The sequence below is a fragment of the Arabidopsis lyrata genome (assembly GCF_000004255.2).
Source record: "Arabidopsis lyrata subsp. lyrata unplaced genomic scaffold ARALYscaffold_8, whole genome shotgun sequence".
NCBI lineage: Eukaryota > Viridiplantae > Streptophyta > Magnoliopsida > Brassicales > Brassicaceae > Arabidopsis > Arabidopsis lyrata.
In genome coordinates this window covers 4436312-4457602 of record NW_003302548.1, presented here as the reverse complement: position 1 = coordinate 4457602, position 21291 = coordinate 4436312, and the positions used below count along the sequence as shown (strand labels likewise).

The 21291-nt window shown below is 31.7% G+C and overlaps 2 protein-coding genes and 1 long non-coding RNA gene across 3 annotated transcripts; 2 read left to right on the top strand and 1 right to left on the bottom strand.

The window, feature by feature from the left end:
* Nucleotides 1-2272: 2272 nt before the first annotated feature.
* On the bottom strand, nt 2273-3551 carry LOC110225711. Its single transcript, XR_002329925.1, has 3 exons — nt 3282-3551; nt 2809-2953; nt 2273-2712 (listed from the first exon to the last, which is right to left on the bottom strand). It is a non-coding gene; the product is annotated as an uncharacterized LOC110225711 (long non-coding RNA).
* A 14689-nt stretch (nt 3552-18240) lies between these two features.
* On the top strand, nt 18241-20521 carry LOC9301502 (probable inorganic phosphate transporter 1-3). Its single transcript, XM_002865382.2, has 3 exons — nt 18241-18348; nt 18632-19035; nt 19168-20521. Exons 2-3 carry the CDS (start codon nt 18635-18637, stop codon nt 20318-20320), a joined length of 1554 nt encoding a protein of 517 aa, XP_002865428.1. The 5' UTR covers nt 18241-18348; nt 18632-18634; the 3' UTR covers nt 20321-20521.
* A 177-nt stretch (nt 20522-20698) lies between these two features.
* Nucleotides 20699-21208, top strand: LOC110230231 (probable inorganic phosphate transporter 1-3). Its single transcript, XM_021032395.1, has one exon. The coding sequence runs from the start codon at nt 20699-20701 to the stop codon at nt 21206-21208; it is 510 nt and encodes a 169-aa protein (XP_020888054.1).
* The last annotated feature ends 83 nt before the right edge of the window (nt 21209-21291 follow it).

Genomic DNA, 21291 nt, shown 5'->3' with positions numbered 1-21291 from the left:
ATAAATGGCATTACTTGTAACCGTTGACCAATTATATATATATATATATATATAATATAATTCCAACTTTGCAATTATTTTGTTTGCAATATAGTTTGCATTTGTAACATTAAAATAAGGAGTGTTGCAAGTTTTTATCATTTAATGTTTCGTGTAAATTTGAACTAGAAGTTATTGTAGTTCCAAAATAAGTCGAAAGGTTTTCAAATTTCTCCATCTTCCTCGTTTTTTGTAGTCGAGTTATTCAACTCTTATAGTTGACATTTGAGGAGTGACAATCAGGATACATATAGTCATGAAGATTAATTATCATTTAGGAAAGTCAAAATCATTATTTAAATAAAGCATATTCGAATAAACATAGGATATTCGGTAGAAAATACGTAGATATAATCAATTTAACAGATAAGTTCATGACTTAGTTGCCAATATATATACATAATAAGGATTTATTATCAACCGATCCAGCTCAGGCCATATATAAATCTATAAGTGTGTTGTTCTTTGTTTTAATTTAATTGACGTTTTTTTGGCTTTTATATTGGAGACTTCGATATGTATAAGTTAATGTTTTAAATGGTTTGAATGTTTTGTTGTTATACAAAGGTAGACATGTATACATAAAATATAAACATAATAATAACAAAGTGATATGATTCAAAGTGGATCTAAAAAGCAAGGACAGAATAATCAGAAGAAAGGACAGAAGAATCGGGGAAGAAAAATAAAAGGACAGAATCAGAAGAAATGAGACATTTAGAAAGTAGAAAGTAGAAAGTAGAAACCCTAACATAATGGGCATTAAATTTAATAAATACAAATGGGCTGGTTTTCACAAAGCCCAATTCAGCCCATGGTACCACCAACTCGAGAATCAATCACAATGATTTGATAGTAGCGTATAGACGTATAGTAGAGATAAGCAATCAATCCACCATTACAAATATGAATTATCACATTACCCATCGCAAAAACAAAATGTATCGTACAAGGAGATTTAACACATCGAACCAATTAAAACTTTGAAATTATATGATGACATGATGTAATCATTTCTCAACCTCAGGCTCATCAAGGGACTTGCCCTTGGGCTCAGGAATAAGGAAGGTGAAGAGCATACTGACGGAGTTAATGAAACCAAGCATGATGTATAAACTCTTGACTCCGATCCATTGTCTGGTGGGCAGCCCCAGTCCAATGTATTTAGGAGCATTAGGGCAATTCTTTTTTGAAGCTCTTTGAATTTTATTTTATTTCTATTTAATATTTGGACTTAGTGGTAATTAAAGGTTTAAAATGCTTTTCCACAAAGTTTGGGATTTCTTGCAGATTAGTAGTGCAAATTTTATAAGATGTATTGCATTCAGAGTCGTTCATCGTGGTCTCATGTGTTGCGGGGAGAATTTTTCTATCGGATGTTGTACATGAATAAACGACCGTCGTGGATCCGAGTGTTACATGGAGAGCTACATCGTGGAATTGTTGTTCGTGAAAGTTATTCATCGTAATCGCATATAGTGAACTATTAACCTAATATTGTTATTAAAAAAGTTGTTCATATATATTAAAAAGGGAATAGGATTATTTTCAAATATTTCTTCTCATATTTTCTATTTTTGTTTGTTTTATTAAACTAATTTTTTAATAAAGATGCTAATAAAATAAATAAAATGTTGAATGCAGAAATTAATATGGTGATGGAAAAAAATCAATTAGTATAAAAGATGAATGCAAATTAAGATAATCATGTTCGAGTAAAATGATTATGATAAGTAGTAATATCTAAAATTTGGCTCACATAGTATTATCCTCTTATTATTAAAAGGGAAGTACAAATTGAAAAATGGTCTAATTTGGCCTCAATTTCAATTTCAATTTTGGATTTTGTACATGGTTAATCAAAATCGTCAAGGGTAATTTAGTCAAAAATTTTTTGACTCTTCATTAATCGTATAGGATCCGCGTGTTTTCAAAATGGGTGGGTCTTGGATCACATAAGATCTAATCAATACACAATTAACTAATCGGGTTTGATCATCTACAAAAATGCTTTCTTGCAATCCTAACCATTCATCATAATTGGTATGTAATTAAAAGCATATTCGAGCAAAAAGATTCTCTATATCTCGCCTAATAAGTAAAAGATATTCATGTAATATTCATTCCAATATAATCGTAATTATAAAAGACTTCCAAATATCTTTATTTCTCTAAAAGCGTGATCATTCATTAAATACGAATATATGTTATTTACCGTATCTTATATTTTTTTGCTTTTTTCCAAGATTTTCGGAAATCTTGGATCCAAAAACCCTAACAACCTACTACACTATAAATAGAGAACGTCATTATCGTTTCTAACTTATCAAATAATTACTTATATTCGTAACAAACCTCTCATTGTTCCTTTTTGTTTTTCAAACAATGGCACAATCAACTGCTTTCCTTGACGATGTCAAGTCTGCTTGGAGAGGTTTGAGTGCAGGTGCATGTCCTTCGTACCTAGAAAACACTCACGACCAAATTTAGTGAAAATCTACTTATATTTTTAATAACCATCTCTGTTTATGGATGCCAGAAACTAAACTATCGATTCTATATTTTGAATGTATACAGGTTACCAAATGATGGTTTTGCTCTCACAATCTTTGAGAGCAAGCCTAAGCCGGATCTGCAAGTGGATGTAGCAGGACATTTTGTATCTCCAATTCCCTAAGAAGAACATTAAAAAAAATGAGAGATGTTCGAAGTAATATATTTTTCTTCCTTTAACTTTTAAGAAATATGCAATAGTACTAATTTTAATACCCTTTTGTAGTGCAGTCTGAGATGGTTAAGGTGAGTAGGTGACATGCACCATCTACATCTCACTCCCAATGATTTAGTTTTCTTCTTAACCGTGCAAAGGTAAGGACTTTGTTTCTTCACTTTCATATTGCAACATATTCATTTACTTCATTTACGAAATCACGCATGTTAGATTGTTTAGCAATATTTAATCTTATGCTTACATAAATCGATAAATGACCTTAACTAGCTAATAACTATATCTATATAGCGCCTACAAGAAATCTGAAAACAAGTGTTTGTAATCAATTTGCAATTCATACTCATACAATTGAATCAGGTATATTTCACACAATATAGATTTCATATCAATTAACATCATTTCCAATTAAATAATTGATTCTATAGCCAAAATCGAAAAAAATCTATAGCACCATGTATATCAGGCACATACATACAGAGAGATAGAATTACTGATTCGTTGAGTTACTAACCCGTTATCAGCAAGATTGATTAGTTTCGGGCGACACATCGTAATATCGTATCATGAACAATGATGACAACAAAAGAGTTGGAATCCGGTAGATTTTTGTAGAAATTTGTGGTTAATTGCAGAAGTTCTGCAGATCAGTGAAGAAAAAATAGGGTTTTTCAGATATGAATAAGCAAACAGACGAGGAAGATCGGCGAAGATTTGATTTTTGATGCTCGGATTTAAACAACAGATGGGTCTCTTGCCGTCAAGAGACTGCTTTTTTCGATAGTAACTAAGAACAAAAGATGTCGTTTACAATTCTTTTAAAAAAAAAAAAAAATTATTCGCCAATGACATTTACTTTATTTACACAAGGCCTTATTTTCCAATGTAATGTAAAATCAAGCTCGACGTTTAGTCTTAGATTAAATAATACTGTTTGCCCATTTAATATTTATACTTTTTTAAAAAAATTGAAAATCGAGTATATTTGAAATATTCTAAACAATCCCATATATTTAACTTGGTATTCCAAAAAAATAATTATTCTAAAGTACATAATTATACTTTACTTCATTCTTGAAATATATAAATAATGCTCAAAATTCTATCCATTAATTTCTTCGATTACATTATGTTTGTAAATAATATATATATATATATATATATATATATATATATATATATATATAATTATTTATTATGTATATGTGTGTTTGTAAATTCGATAGACTACATAAAATACTGATTTATTCTATTATATTAATAAAAAAGATATTACGGGTCGGGTAATAATTCAGAGATAACGTGTTGAGTAACCGAACAAGTAGTAAAAAATTCAATACCTGATCCTTACCCACGGGCAATAAAAGTATAATAATTACTCGACTTTAAGGTCACTGGTACCCTTATTTTGAAACGGGCCGAATATAGATAACGAGTTTTATTGTCTGGCCTTAAATTACTATACCTACAAATCATCTTATTAAATCAATATAAATTAACACATTTACTTTGCTAATAGAACCACTAAAAATGTCTTATATTAGTTGACTACATTATAATTTCTGCTAACAAATAATTAATCAACCACACAAAAATTCCTATATTTATTTTGTTAAAAAAATTACTTATACAATTTAAAAGATATAGTATAAAAACCCAAATAAAAACCTTCACCCGCGGCGTACCGCGGGTTGAATCCTAGTTTATAATAGTATTTTTGAAGTACATTTTAGAGATTAACCTTTGTTTTAGTTTATGTTCAAGAAAGATCTAGGTGCTATGCGATCAGTGACCCAACACCTAGCGCCTAACCGGGCCCTATACGATTTTAGGCGATTTTTGCGTTTACAACATAAAATATTATAAAAATGATATTATAGAAAAACATATAAAACTATTTATTAGAACAAATAAAAATATGAAATCGTAAACAAAAATTAGACAAAAACATTTCTATAATTCATAACAAACAAGATATGAACCTTTATAACCATTTATATGGAGATATAAATTTAAATCTATGCAGTTGAAAATTGGAAAAATAAACTAAAACGAGACTTATGCTATTTTAGGCGATGGAAGCGGTCATCTAAGCGGAGTCTTAAGGAATAATCTATGTTGAGTTTATTTGCAGTCCGATTACGGAGATAAGTAACAAAGACTTAATCTCGTTAATTTGTTTCGTCAAAACATTTTATGATGGGCCTAAATTAGCCCAATTAATAAAACTTTGTGATCAAAATGAAAAGTCAACAAAATTTTGTGATGAAAATAAAAATTAAGTCATCAAAAGTTGGTGGTAAGAAAAAGTTGATACTTTTTTCAACCTAATTTTAAAGTTGGTGATTTGTTTTGACATATGTGAGATAGTATATTATTGATGTGTTATTAATCGGATTCAAAACCATAGTATTTTAGTTTTCCGTGAGTAGAGATGTGGAAGAACGGCTTTTTCAGTAGTTCTACAATTACATCATCAACTTGTTCAGGTTAGAATTTCAGTAGTTCAAGTTCCGAATCTATTAAAACTATCTACAATTTAGAAACTTTAAGAAAATTAAATTGATAATCTGAACATGCTAATGATGCCACTAAAGAATCCTAGACTTTGGAAAATCTCCAAATAGTGATTCCGGTTGAGAGGAAAACGAAAGAGAAGTAAATAAATGGTAGCACAGAGAAAAACGACGTTGTTTTATAAAATAAGAGCAAAATAACATCGTTTTGTCTCAAATTTTAGGTGTTTTGATTAAAGTTTAAACAATATCGTTAATGACATGGTATTCATGTAAGCTATAGTTGACGAAATGTTAACGATATTCGGGATATGCATGTTTCAGCACGAAATGGTAAGATTAGGTAGTGAATTCGAATTTTTTCTTAGTTTGGATATGTATCTGCACAGAGGTATAGTTAATGTATGAATTGAACATACCTATTGAGTTGAGGTATGAAAAAACCGTTTTTCCGAGTAGATGTTGCATTTCACTTTTTATGTAAAAAAATATGAAAATGCAAAACTTGAAAAACTATGCATATTAATAAGAGCAAGAGATTCTTCATTAGTGGAGTATTCATTTGGCATAATGCATCTTATCAGTTATTATAATTGAATTCATATTAATATGCCTATCTGCATACTGTCGACTGAAATACTAAAAGACTTTCATAGTACCATAATTATCTGCATAGGTTGTCAACAACTCTTATGAAGGAAATGTTATTTTTTTTTTCTTTTTTGAAAGAGAAGTTACATTGAACCTTTAACAAATTTAATATATTACATTACATCTATTTCAGTAATGTTGTACATAAAAATTTAGAATAATGGAACATGCACATTAATCTTCGACAGAAAACCTCAATTTTGTTAATGGTTTGTTCCACGTTTGGCCTAATTTATAATTCTGAATTAGAAAATTAGTTTGGAAAAAAAGTAAACGATGTGCATAATGCATGTTAGGAGGTTATGAGACAACATCCAATTATTCGGATATATTACTCTTCACTTTTTTTTTTCTAGTTACAGTTATATATAGAGGCATGTCACGCGAAATGTTTCATCTTTACATATAACTATATATACAGGATATATGTAATTTCCAATTACATTGTGCTTGTTTCACTGCATTACCCAAAAAGAGAATAAATTCTAGCTAATTTCTCAATAAATGATTATAGCTCAAGTAAAAAATTGGAAAGAGCAAATTTTATCCAAAAGACAAAAAGTTTCAAAGAAAAATAAAAAGTAAAAGTTATCAATGTTGAAATTAGGTTAGTGGTTGAACCCAGGGTTGGCAGATGGGCCTATCCGCAACTGAAAGGACCGTCCGTGATGTGCCCACTTTACTTCTGATTCGCGACAGACCGACCCGCCGACGACCGCAGGTCACAAAACTCAGTCCTAACATGTTCTACAAAGTCCAGCGGTTATACAGACCAGCCCACGGGCATAAAGTTTGATGAAACAATTTTGATAACATATTCTATGTAATAACGTGATGAAAGATATTGAGTAGAAATATTGACTCGTTTGGCAATAACGTATGATAAACAAATGTGTCCCAAGTCCAATTGTCCAATGAGCAGCTAAACCACAAGTTGTACACACAAATGTTACTGTTTGGAATCATATACATACACATTAATGATTCTAATCGTAACATACACTGATATATACACCAACCAATGATTCCAAACAGTCACACTTCTGTTATCATATACAAAAAACAGTAATGTTGATCACGTAGGGTTTATGATATGATTCCAATTGAAAATCAAAACAACTTGGTGAAACTTAATAATTCAATTTAAACGAAAACTCAAAGTAATATTAAAATTCGAGAAGTACTAAACTCATCCTCTTCTACATATTCGCCATAAAAATAACAAAATCAATACATGATTTATGATTGTGTAAGTGTAAAAATTATGAAAACTATTTGCTTACCATTTTCATATGCTTCAAAACCTTTTAACCAATTGTGACTACATATTATTGCTTGAACACTTTTCGGTAGAAGACGGCTTCTATACTTGTTCAAAACTTAAGCTCCAATACTAAAAGAGGATTGAGAGGCTACTGTTGTGATTGGAATACTAAGGAGGTCGCAAGCCATGAACACCAATTCTCCATAGCGTTGACTGTTATCTTCTCAATATTTCAAAATATCCAAATTCTATAAAGTCTTAATTTCTAATGCCAGCTCATCTATATACATATCGAAAGAAGTCTTTCCACTACTAATAACAGTTTATTTGAGAAAAGTGAAAAAATTCTGCGAATTAATCAAATAATTTCAGTATAAAAGAAAAAAGACAATAAGACCTGAACATTTTAAAAAAAATCTACACATTTCTCAAACAATTTCAGCAAAAACAAAAAAAACAAAAAAATAAATAAATCAAACCACACAAAAAATTAACAAAAAATTTTGATTACATACTTCACAATTGTCAAAAATCCTTTTATGTCCTTCATTCTCATCACTTTGCTGATTAGTTTCACGTGTTTTTTTTAGAAGATGACATGAAAATGGACTTGTTCTCATATGATTCAAACTGAGTTGTTAGTTTAGCACGCAAATCTTTAATCTTTCTCTTAGCAGTACTCTTACCAAGCCTTCCAAAATAAAATTCTACAAGTGTTAGCTTGAACCTTGGATGAAACACCGTACTCATTGCAAAGACATCACTAACTTCTTCCCAATACTTAATCAAATCTCTCTCTCATCGGGACAATCATACATTCGATAATTTCATCTTGATTATGCTCATTCGATGTCAACCAGTCACTGATCTTCCAAACTTGCATGAAATACAAGTTTGAAATTGGATATGTGGAACCTGAAATCAGATTAGTGATTTCATCAAATGGCTACAAAAATTCACAAATCTGCTTCAATCGGTGCCATTATTCTTCTGTAAGGTAAGAATTATAGTTTTTCGCATCAATGACTTTGAGATTACTAAAGACAGCTCGATACTTAATAGCTTTATCAAGCATCTTATATGTTGAATTCCACCTATTTGTCACATCCAAAATCAAACCCGCCTTCATCTTTATACCGACAACTTCCACACATTTTGCAAACAATATCTCACGCTTTTCAGAAGGTTAAACACATTTGATACTCTCTCTGATCTTATGCAACACATCACATATGTCTTTCATCCCGCTCTGAACAATGATATTGAGAATATGTGTCTCGCATCTCACATGATCGTGTTATAAAATTTTTTAGCAAAAAACCATTAGTGGCAAAAGGCATGTTGTTCTATGATTGCTAGATAAAGAAGCTATTCAACATCTTTTGAATTATTGTGATGTCTATTTGCTTAATATAAGCCGCAGCAGAAAGAAATATAAATAACTAACATTCTATTTTTTATACGAAAAACTATATAACCTTATATAATATTTACATCACAATGGTAAAATTCATTGTGACCCACCAATTATTTTGATTATTATCTTTCACAAAATCTCATTTTTCATATCATCACATTAACATCTATTCAATAGTTCAATAATGCAAATGTTTCATGTTTATTTCCCAAGTCCGGCTATATAAATACCATGCTATTACAACATTTTCTTTTTATCTTTCCAATATTATTCTTGGTTTTGGGATACCAACACCATCCATCATTTATCAATATACTAGTATTATGGCCCATGCTTTGCAGGAGCAAAACCACATTTAGCTAATGAAATGCTTCGCCAAGTGTCTCATCTCAGCAGTTATTAGTTAATACTACATACAGACAAAACGACCATTGATTTGTTCACATAAGCAAATAAATATGACTGCAACATAAAAAACTCAAAAAAAAAAAAATTGTTAAAAGGTTTGAAAAACTCAAAATTAAAAACAACTATTTAAGCGATGGGTCTAAACTAATGCAAAAAAATTTTTTCAAACCTTAGAAGCTTCGGAGGAGATACATTGGCTGCTTTTACTTTGTACATTAGAGGATTAATATGGTGAGATTGACAGTAATTTGTTGATGAAAAAAAAATGAGAGACACGTGTCCATGATGAAAAAGAATCGTGTTGGGCATAAAACTTGAGTTTCGATTGAGAGACTGAGAAAGTATGAAACGACTTTAAAAGATAATAGGAAGAGGAAGTTGAAACTGAAAAGATTGTGGGAGAGTGGAGCGATCAAAAGGTAAATGGAACGAAATAAACCTCAATTGTTTTAAAAAAAAAATCTCGATAAAGAGAAAAAACTAAAAACAATTAATCATATTTAAAATTAAGAAAGACACGTGTCGCTCCCAAAATTGTTGACTGACTTCTGTTTTATATATATAAGGATACCATTCTTTATCTTTCCAATATTAATCTGTGTAGCCCTTTAGATTTTATTCTATTGACATCACAAGCTCTAGTTTTACGAGATGCATTATGGTCTTCACATCGTAATATGCAACAATATTTAAGAAGAACATATGCATCATTTATAGGTGACTTTTTTTATGAAGCATCTTGACTAATTTAATATCTCTGTGACAAGTGCTTGATATATATCCAAGACATTGCATGTAGGTTCAGTTATCTCCAAACCAACCTATATTTTGACAATTTGATGATTTGAAAATGGCAAAGAGTTCTTGAGAGTAATCATGTCTAAATCATATGCCAAGTAAGGATTCTAGCACATTTATCCAATAGAGTTTTATAATATTTTCCACAAATGCTAGCAAGCTCAAGTATGTACAAAATGTGCTATGTGCCAATATTGTTTACAATTTCAAGTAAATAACTCTGAAATGCATGTAAAAGAATTGGTTAATTAATTATCTTATAATGTAAGTCAGATTTAGTATTTGACAGATAATGCTCTACCTGATATCGAGTAAGTACTAACTCCAGAATTTAAAAAATATAGGCAAAGTAGAGAACCTCCATGCTATGAAAAAATCCACATCAGACGGCAGTTCAAGTGACAACAATTCATGTCTACGCAATTAGAAATCTCTTTTGTTTTGACAATAACATTGATAATGATAATTTTTTATCAAGTTTTTCGTTATTAACAATTGTGTTTTCATTCGCTAACACCTTTAAATCTACTACTGAAAAAAACATCTGCCTAGAACTACAATAACATCGCATGAGTAAAATATTTTGTTTCACTTTAAACTACATGTACTTGAAACATCTGAGACAATGATAAAGTGATCAAAAGTTAGCATAAACTATTTACATGTTCCACTACATGTACTTTTTGTAGAATTCTATTTTTTAATATTAATTATATTTTGTTATTTGTTAATTATTATTAATACTGAATAAGATATAGATTTGATATGATATACATAGTATTTTGATATAAATATTTTAGCACTTATCCATTAACATAAAATATGTAGAACTAAAAACCAGTTTATTATGATGAAATAAATAGTTAAATTGTATTGTAAAATAGAATGTGTACGAATAAAATTTGATTTTAAAAATACTAAATTAAATATAGCAAAACCTTTTTTGGTTACTTTCTATAGTTCAAATATCATCAATAAGATGGAGTGTGTAGGAATAAAATTCAGTTTATTTTGATGAAATAGGTAGTTATAATGTATAGCAAAATAGAATGTGTAATATTGAAATTTTGTTTAAAAGAAAAATTACTTAATTAAATATTAGGAAAAGTGTGTGGATTACTATTTACTATTCAAAATTCAAATGTTAAATAATTTTTTATTACATGTGTTGGTTGTCAATACAATTTGGCATGTATTAAGTTTTTTTTTTAAAAAAAATTGTTTCACATGATAAAAATGACTATTAAAGTTCAAAATAACAATATAAGTTATTTAACATTAATTTAATTGGTCCGAACAAAAAAATTAATTTGATTGGATAAAAATTGTATTTATCGTTGTATAGTGTTTTATTAGTTAATATTAAGAAAAGTAATTATGGATTAATATTTAGAATGCAAATATCATCGATAAAAATTTACATTTATTTCTTGCATCCGCATATTTAGGCGGGGCTTATCTAATATATATATATATATATTAAAATATAATTTTGTGTATGGATATCTACTAATTATGTTATCTTCAATTATAACATGATACATAAATAAATCGCGCTGTATTTGTATATGAAACATGATATTTGATGGATTTCGTAAGTTTGAAACATGTTTGGTTTGGTTTAATTTGTTTATTTTGGTTTAGTCTCAGATGTTATAGTCTTTCTTTTCTACTGATAGATAATAGTTTCATCGTTCATTCAATAAGAAGCTAAGTGTTAGGAACCATTGCCTAATAGATAAAAACACGAAACTATTATTAGTCTAATTCTTTCAAAATCCTCGAAACATAGAATCAAAAATTGAAACATTCGTCAAGAACAAGAGTCCAGAAACATATCTATTGCAAAATGCCAACACATGAAGCATTGGCACATTAAAATCATACATCACAGAGCTTTGCACATCTCAGTTGAAGCAGTTGATGAAACTTTCCCGAAAAAGAAGAGGAAGCCTCATCAAAAACTGGTAATCTAGAGTGAATATTGATGTTTCTATTGCAACAACACTTGAACTACTATCATTCCAGGCTTCCAGCTATCTTCAGTCAATGCCCCCACGATTCGAAAAGTCAACCATATGAAGATGTTTCAGTTTATAAATGGTAGGGATACACATTGTAATTTGTTGCATCCATTCATATTTAGGTATTTAATCTGAGGCCTCACCGTTGTCTTCATCTGTTAATTTAACCGTTTTATACTTTTTGAATTATTAATTTTTTTTTTAAAAACTTTTTGTTTATTTTTTATTCTGCTGTTTTGGTTTTTAAATGTTATAACTTATAAGCAACATGAGTATATATTGTGGACAGTGGACACTAAAAAATTAATTGTAATTGAAGCCAAAAAAGGGAACTTGAATCAAAAGTTGATATACATTTGAAAACATTATTAAACAAGAGATTTCTTGTGTTAAAATGAGCAAATACGACCAAGAACGAGTGAACGACAAAGATAATCTGATTTTTGATGATATCTTTTCAGATATGTTAAATCAACAAAAAAACATGAAGAACATCATTTGCTTAACCTTTGGCTCTGAATAAGCAAAGCTTTTGTCTGAAACAGAGACATTCATCTTGGAACTCTGTAATGTATTAAACAAGTATCAATAACTGGCTGAAAATTTTATAATAGACACTAATAACTTGAACCCATGTAACCTAAAATCTAGGCATCTAGGGAGTCAAGAATGATGATACTTTATTAAAAGTTGAACCCGGTTCTGGAATATGTATCAGATTTGGTCTGGATTTTCCAAATTAACAAAATAAGATAAAGAGCAAAAGCTTATGTGAATTAAAGATTTATAGCTCTTTTCCATTGTACACTTCACACAACACACAAAAAAACAACTTATTAAAAGTTTTTATATAAATCTTATCACGTTCTTAAATAACTCAATAGTCCTTTATTTTAATTTAAAAAGAAGTAAAATAAATATGAACATGACCACAAAAAAAAGAAATAAAACATAAGATTGTAAGAAATGCTAAAAAGCCGCAGCAGAAAGAAACTTAATTAAGATGGAAAAAAAGTTGAAACTGTATATATTGAAAAATATATTGAAGCTTACAAAATAATGTTGATAAGACTTGAAGAGTTTACTCAGGAATGTTTTTTTTCAGGAGGTTACTCAGAATTATGAAGTCGTAGAAAACTGTAATTAAGGTTAAGGGTCGATCTACTAACGATAAAGATAAGAAAATTATAAATATGGCTCTTGTGGAGATGGTATGAATCAACAAAAAGAAGTAAATAAGGCAGTAAAAATGATTAAGAAATCTGTAAACAAGCGTTGGGGATCAGAAAACTCGCATTGGTTGTTCAAGCATGTAAATCATACAAGGGATAAAATCAAATAGATACATTTTAAAACTCGAATCACGAAAATGTAAATAACATACTCGCCAATCACATATCTATATTCAACTCCACTACTCAATTTTTGCAAGTAATCACACAGTTCAACATGCAATAGGTTCGAGATCGACAAATTCACAAAGTAATATAACTCAACTCTCGTATGTTATAATACCAAACTCATCTAATTCTAGTTCAAGAAATTTAACAACACTTCTGGAGTTCTGGTGGCTAAATAAACCTAAGATCAGTAGCTAGATCGCGAATCTAACAACGTCAAAGTATAGTCATAAATATGGATGAAGTATATTTTAAAGATACTCATATCGAAAAACCTAATTTACCAATCCATGATTTGATAAACCCTTAAACTCATCAAGATAACTACTCCGACATGATCTTAAACAAAAAATGAATGCCATCACCGTTATGCCCTACATTATTAACTACTTAGATATGCTTGGGGTATCATCGGCAACGACTCCACCACGGAAGTTAGTCTTTTCCAGATATGGGTTTCTATCGACATGAGTTTAATATCTACGATACAATAGCACGCATAAGCTTGAAGGCCTTCTTCAATGATGGTTTGATGTACACCCTACTTGGAGTGCATGTTCTGTTTCTTATAACTATTCACACGAGGCCCTGGTTACACGAGGCCCTGGTTTCTCCAGATTTTGTGTAATTTACTAATTTGACTAAAATTTATTTCATTCTCTTTTTTTTTTTTGGGCAATAAATTTGAAACTTTTTAAAAGAAAAAAAAAACGTACTTTGTTTGAGTAGGTTAATTAAGCCGAGAACTAAAAGTTTTATCATCAGTATGAAAAGTTGAAGCCTCCATGATTTTTTTTTGGTAGGCTTGAAGCCTCCATGATTGAAATGCAATATTCTAGAACAATCAACTGTGATCGACCATTTTCTTAGAAATTAGCAAAATGACATAAATATAAGTGTGATCATCGAGAAAGGATCAGTTTTTGAAATAAAAGACTTTTCTCTTTTAGGTCTACTTTTTTTTTTTTTTTTTTTAATCAACCACACATTCATTAAAAAGTAACTACATGATTGGTTGCCCAACTAGGAGGAGAAGAGTTTACAAAAGTAAAATCAGAAAACAGAAGTCTAGAAGAACGGGCTAAACAGTCCGCCTTAATATTACATAAACGAGAAATAAGAGAAAGCGAGAAAAAGGGAAAAGAGACACGGAGCAACTCCAACTCGTCTAGCAGATTGGAGAATGCGGGCCATTCTTCAGGAGACTGAACCATCGAGACTAACTCAGAACAATCTGTTTCAAAAGCCTGACAATCAATTCTTCTTGAAAGGATATGCTTCATAGCCCAAATTAAAGCTTCCAACTCCGAGTGAAGGGGGGAGGGACATCTCCGAAGGCATTTTGCACCAAGCAGCAAAGTTTGATTAGTTCCTTGAAAACACCACCATCCTATACCCATAGTTGGGTCCAAAGATTTCCAAGAGCCATCAATCCGACATTTTATAGATTGGATTGGGCTTTCCATAATTTCCGTCATAGTGTTATCTTCCATTGGATCCAATTGAGCTTCTTCCCACAATAATTTTTCACTCAAAGCGTGATTTAAAATATCTGTGGGTTCAGATTGTATTCCTTTGAAAACCTTCTTATTTCTATCTTTCCATATAAACCACAAAATCCAAGCATAACAGTAAGATTTCTCCGCCCCATCTACAGGATGTGGTATCCTCCAATAAAGATAGTCTAGATTAGAGAATTCCGACCTTAGAGGAAAACTACCTGATACCATAGGTATTTCGGATAATTCCCAGACTTTTTGAGAATGTGGGCACTCAAATAAAGCATGATTAATTGTTTCCTCTGCCAACTCACATCTTTTACAAGTAATATCACAGCGAATCCCTCGATGAGCTAATTTTGAAGTTACTGCTAAGGATCCCGAAGCGATTTGCCATAAAAAGTGTTTTATTTTTGGAGGGGCTTTGGCTTTCCAAGCTTGTGCTTGTAAAATTTTACAATTTGGACCCCATTCAATCGATTCAGTCATCCCTCGGGCAAGCCGATAGCCTGACTTTACTGTATATCTCCCTGAGTTTGTATGATGCCAAATAAGCCTATCTGGCTTCTGAACTTGACTAATAGTAAGTCCTCGAATTAATTGAATATCCACCGGATCCATAAATTCATGTAGAATAGGAAGGTGCCATTCTTTAGTAACCGGATTAATTAAATGGTTTACCATTAGATTTGGATGTAACAATTTTCCTCTTCCATTTGCGGGACGTGGAATAACATCCGAAAGCCAAGGATCTCTCCAGACCGATAAGTTGTAACCTGAACCTAGGGACCATCTTGCTCCCACTTCAACCAAGCTTTTGGTCGAAAATATACTCTTCCATCCAAACGATGGAGAGTTTGGTTTTTTTGCTTGTAAAGGATGAATATTCCTGAAATATCTACCTTTTAGTACTCGAGCTACTAAGGAGTTTGGAAAATGTATTAATCGCCAGTACTGTTTTGCCAACATGGCATCATTAAACGTGTCCACAGTACTTTCTTTTAATTCAAAGGATTTGCATTCTCTACTAAAGTAGTAATATATGTTGGTTCTAAACTGAAAGTGATATCTATATTTTGACTTTATCTAGAAATGTGTTGTATGGTTGCGTTTATCTAGAAATGTGTTGTACGGTTGCATTGACTTTTGATCGAATATACTCTAATTCGGAGAATCAAATGTAAACCACATTTCTTTATTTTGGTTTGGGCTGAAATAATGTTACCATAAACTATTTAAAATATTAAACAAATAATTTTCATATTACAATTGCATATAATTATGTAAACATAATTTGATTTTTGTACGGAGATACATGATAGGTGAGAAGTTTGACCTGCATATAAAAATGCCTCACCACATTATTTAGTGGGAGCTTTGTCACTTTAGGATTAGTTTGACCACATATATACAACAGCTATGTTTACAGATTTAGACATTTATTTTAGTTCTTTGGACATTTTCTATAAACTTTTGTTTTATTAATCTATCTGGAAATTTTCAAAACAAAAGAAAAAAAATAAAAGTTGACTTTATTACGGAAATATATGATATGTGATATGATACTTTTTTTTGTTAATCGTGATAAGATAACTTGTATGATATTTTTTTTTTGGTGAATAGATAACTTGTATGATAATTGATGAGATAAGTTGTTAAACGGTTTCCACTCTCATGAACAATAAAAAAAAATTATTAACTATAGTCAACTCAATCTTAAGTAACTGTAACTCTATGAGAATTACAATTGGAATACTCTTCTGAAAAAAATTTCATTATGCGCATGCATATAACAGCTATTATAATTTACAGATTTAGACTTTTTTTTTTTAATTGCAAATTATAAAAACTGTTATATATACGATTTTACAACGGAAAATTCCTTCCGACCCTTGTTAGTTCTACCACAGATGACACTTTCTCTTTCATGCTTTTGACGGGACACCTACAATGATCCACGACTTAACGACACTTTGCTCTCTGCATAGAATCCTGGCGAACGGCTATAATTGTACATCAATGAAGATCTCTTGCACACTTGTCTCCATTAATTTGCAAATTTATTAACAAATCGTAGTATCTGGGACTCGAACCCAGACCTCTTTGTGTAAAAGCATTAATTTTTGCTAATTTGTGTCAATTTTGTGTGTTTGTGTCAATTTTATTTTTTGCTAATTTCTCAATTTTTTTGCTAATTTGTGTCAATTTTATATTTTAGTTACAACCTTAAATATGTTCATATTTACATTAGGTTTTATTAAAAATATAACTACTTAAGGGCGATTATAGTAAATTATAGATTTATTACATACATTTACAAACATATCTACAAATATAGTTACTCATTTAATTTTTAATACTTTTCTTTATTCGTCAACAAAAAAACTACTGTTTTATTCCATATTTATTTCATTAATAAATTAATTGGCTTCATTTTTGCTAAATGATTAAAAATTAAATATTTAATAAGACTAAAATTTATTTTACTAGAATCTCAAAACTATTAATAGAAAATTACATACCAAAAATGCAACATTTAATCTTTCTTTTTTTAAGTCAATTTTTAAAAAAAATTCCAAGTAGTTCCTGCCGTTTAATTATTATGTATACATCTGTTTTCTTAAAATCGTATGCATTCTTTGTGCAATTGTAATATTTTGAATAATGAAAATTATGTTAGACCTCTTTTTAAGACTGGTGAATAAATTATTACAAATTTAAGATTTACTCGATAGATGTCCTGATTTTTGTTTAAAACTGAATTTTAAAACATCATTTCATTTTAGCTGGAAGACTATTGTGACTACGGATAATACAAAATAATTCATTATGATTTTTTGAAAATCCGTTATATATGAATTGAGAAGCATTTTAAAAAAAATAACCTTATTTTTATGTGTGATTAACAAAATGGAGTACCTAATATTTTGTATTTTGATTAATGTACCAAGATATATATCATAAATTATGATAAACATATATGAAAAATTCACTAATCTTGATAATCATTAATATACCACTGTTTATCTATGTAATAATATAAAAATTGAACACTTTTAATATTATTAATACATTAAAATTGGTTAATAATTTTTTTGTCCCACATATAGTGCGGATTGTTATCTAGTTTATCTTTTTTACTGTAACATTTTCATTGTGAGTACGTACATGACTAAGCATAGTTTACATTATGTCTGTAATCAATTTACATTTATTTTTAAATATTTTAAAAGTAATTTATCATCCGTCAACATATTTATTGTATTAATTTTAAATATGTTAGAAACTTAGAATTACAGTAAGTATTTCGGTAATTTTTCATTCTTTGCCAATATTTTTAATAACTTAATCTTCTCACGCACAACGTGAATAATCATCCAGTAGACTATTATAAGAAATAGAAATGATATGTAGACCATTTCAATATACCATATTAAGATTAAATAAAATGTGGATATACCCTTAAGATACCGGAGACTAGGTTCTCCGATCTCGTCTATAAATTTCTGCCGTCTCAACCAAAACAACCACCATCTCTCTCTCTCACTCTTAATAATTCCCTCTCTTGTCTCGTCCTTTATACCACCATTAACATAACGTGACGGTAAATATTATTTACAAGTTTATTTTATCTTCATCCAAATTCACACACACACACATATAAAAATATAATCAAAATTTTTGTTTACACTCATTTAAATTTTTTGATCATTTATACTTTTAATTAGCTAGCTGAATTTTTTTATAAATTTGTTAACTTTATTAGTATTGAATAAAATTAAAAACTGTATAGTAGCATCTTAAGAATATTTACAAAAAAAGATTTTCCGTACAAATATAAACTTTTTTTTTACTTCATGCAAAACTTTTTACTTCATGCAAAACAGGAGATGGCCGATCAACAGCTAGGAGTGCTAAAGGCACTTGATGTTGCAAAGACGCAACTTTACCATTTCACGGCGATTGTCATCGCCGGTATGGGTTTCTTTACGGACGCCTACGATCTCTTTTGTGTTTCCTTGGTCACCAAGCTTCTTGGCCGCCTCTACTACTTCAATCCAGCGTCAGAAAAGCCTGGCTCACTTCCCCCTCATGTTGCGGCTGCAGTCAACGGTGTGGCCCTTTGTGGAACCCTTGCTGGTCAGCTCTTCTTCGGATGGCTCGGTGACAAACTTGGACGGAAAAAAGTGTACGGTATCACTTTGATCATGATGATTGTTTGCTCAGTTGCTTCCGGTCTCTCGTTAGGCAATACGGCCAAGGGTGTCATGACGACTCTTTGCTTCTTCAGGTACAATTTTTGTAGCCACAAGCCTAATATCGTATACGTCGCAGATACAAGCTCGAGACTCGAGAGATTAGTCACTATTTCGACCTAGATTATGGTTACTTAAAATATTGATATCTTGACGATTATGTATAGGTTTTGGCTCGGGTTCGGCATTGGAGGTGACTACCCTCTATCTGCCACCATCATGTCTGAATACGCTAACAAGAAGACTCGTGGGGCTTTCATCGCGGCAGTGTTCGCTATGCAAGGTGTAGGTATCTTGGCGGGAGGTTTTGTGGCACTCGCAGTGTCTTCTATATTCGACAAAAAGTTCCCATCGCCGACGTATGCCCAAGACAGGATTCTCTCAACGCCTCCTCAAGCTGATTACATTTGGCGAATCGTTGTCATGTTTGGCGCTTTACCCGCGGCTTTGACCTACTACTGGCGTATGAAGATGCCTGAAACTGCCCGCTACACTGCTTTAGTTGCCAAGAACATTAAGAAAGCCACACAAGACATGTCCAAGGTCTTACAAGTGGATCTTGAGGTTGAAGAAAGGGCGGAGGACCCCAAACTAAACTATGGCTTGTTCTCCAAGGAATTCCTTAGACGCCATGGGCTTCATCTCCTTGGGACTACCTCCACTTGGTTTTTGCTTGACATCGCCTTCTACAGCCAAAACTTGTTCCAAAAGGATATTTTCTCGGCCATTGGATGGATCCCAAAGGCAGCCACTATGAACGCCATCCATGAGGTTTTCAAGATTGCTAAGGCTCAGACTCTCATTGCCCTTTGCAGTACAGTCCCAGGTTACTGGTTCACGGTTGCTTTTATTGATATCATTGGAAGGTTTGCGATCCAACTAATGGGATTCTTTTTCATGACGGTCTTTATGTTCGCCATTGCCTTCCCATACAACCACTGGATTTTACCAGATAATCGTATCGGATTCGTGATTATGTACTCACTCACATTTTTCTTCGCCAACTTTGGACCCAATGCAACCACTTTCATTGTCCCAGCTGAAATCTTTCCGGCCAGGCTTAGATCTACGTGCCATGGAATATCAGCCGCGACAGGTAAGGCTGGAGCTATCGTTGGAGCCTTCGGGTTCCTATATGCTGCTCAGCCACAGGATAAGACCAAGACAGACGCAGGATACCCACCGGGCATCGGAGTCAAGAACTCACTGATCATGCTTGGTGTCATTAACTTTGTTGGTATGCTCTTCACCTTCCTCGTCCCTGAGCCCAAAGGCAAGTCCCTTGAAGAACTCTCCGGCGAGGCTGAGGTTGATAAATGATTATGCTGTGATATATTTGTCATTGGTTTTGTGCATTCTTACCTTTTACGTTTTTTTTTTGCGATGAGTGAATTATATTTGCAATGGTGTACTACTTCTACTTTTGCTTTTTGTTTTAATGTGTGTGCAACCTGTTAAGAAGTAAACTCATGTTATGTTCATAACTGTGAAATTCTAGCCGCTTAACACGGCCCATGAATACACATGAAATAATAGCTATCTTTATATATATAAATCTCTATATTATTTTCACCTTTTTAAAACCCAACAATATATCCAACGTCTGTAGATTATTATTCATTGGTAAAAAAATTTCAAGTGGAATTAGGCCATATAGAACTAGATTTAACAATCTAACCAACAAAACGAGCCCGAGACATGTCCAAGGTCTTACAAGTGGATATTGAGGTTGAAGAAAGGGCGGAGGACCCCAAACTAAACTATGGCTTGTTCTCCAAGGAATTCCTTAGACGCCATGGGCTTCATCTCCTTGGGACTACCTCCACTTGGTTTTTGCTTGACATCGCCTTCTACAGCCAAAACTTGTTCCAAAAGGATATTTTCTCGGCCATTGGATGGATCCCAAAGGCAGCCACTATGAACGCCATCCATGAGGTTTTCAAGATTGCTAAGGCTCAGACTCTCATTGCCCTTTGCAGTACAGTCCCAGGTTACTGGTTCACGGTTGCTTTTATTGATATCATTGGAAGGTTTGCGATCCAACTAATGGGATTCTTTTTCATGACGGTCTTTATGTTCGCCATTGCCTTCCCATACAACCACTGGATTTTACCAGATAATCGTATCGGATTCGTGATTATGTACTCACTCACATTTTTCTTCGCCAACTTTGGACCCAATGCAAACACTTTCATTGGTCCAAGTTGACATCTTTCCGGCCAGGCTTAGATCTACGTGCCATGGAATATCAGCCGGGACAGGTAATGGTGGAGCTATCGTTGGAGCCTTCG

Coding starts and splice junctions, on each gene's coding strand:
- LOC9301502 (XM_002865382.2), top strand. CDS start 18,635: ATGGCCGATCAACAGCTAGGAGTGCTAAAGGCACTTGATGTTGCAAAG. Junction 19,036..19,167: donor ACGACTCTTTGCTTCTTCAG/GTACAATTTTTG, acceptor GATTATGTATAG/GTTTTGGCTCGGGTTCGGCA.
- LOC110230231 (XM_021032395.1), top strand. CDS start 20,699: ATGTCCAAGGTCTTACAAGTGGATATTGAGGTTGAAGAAAGGGCGGAG.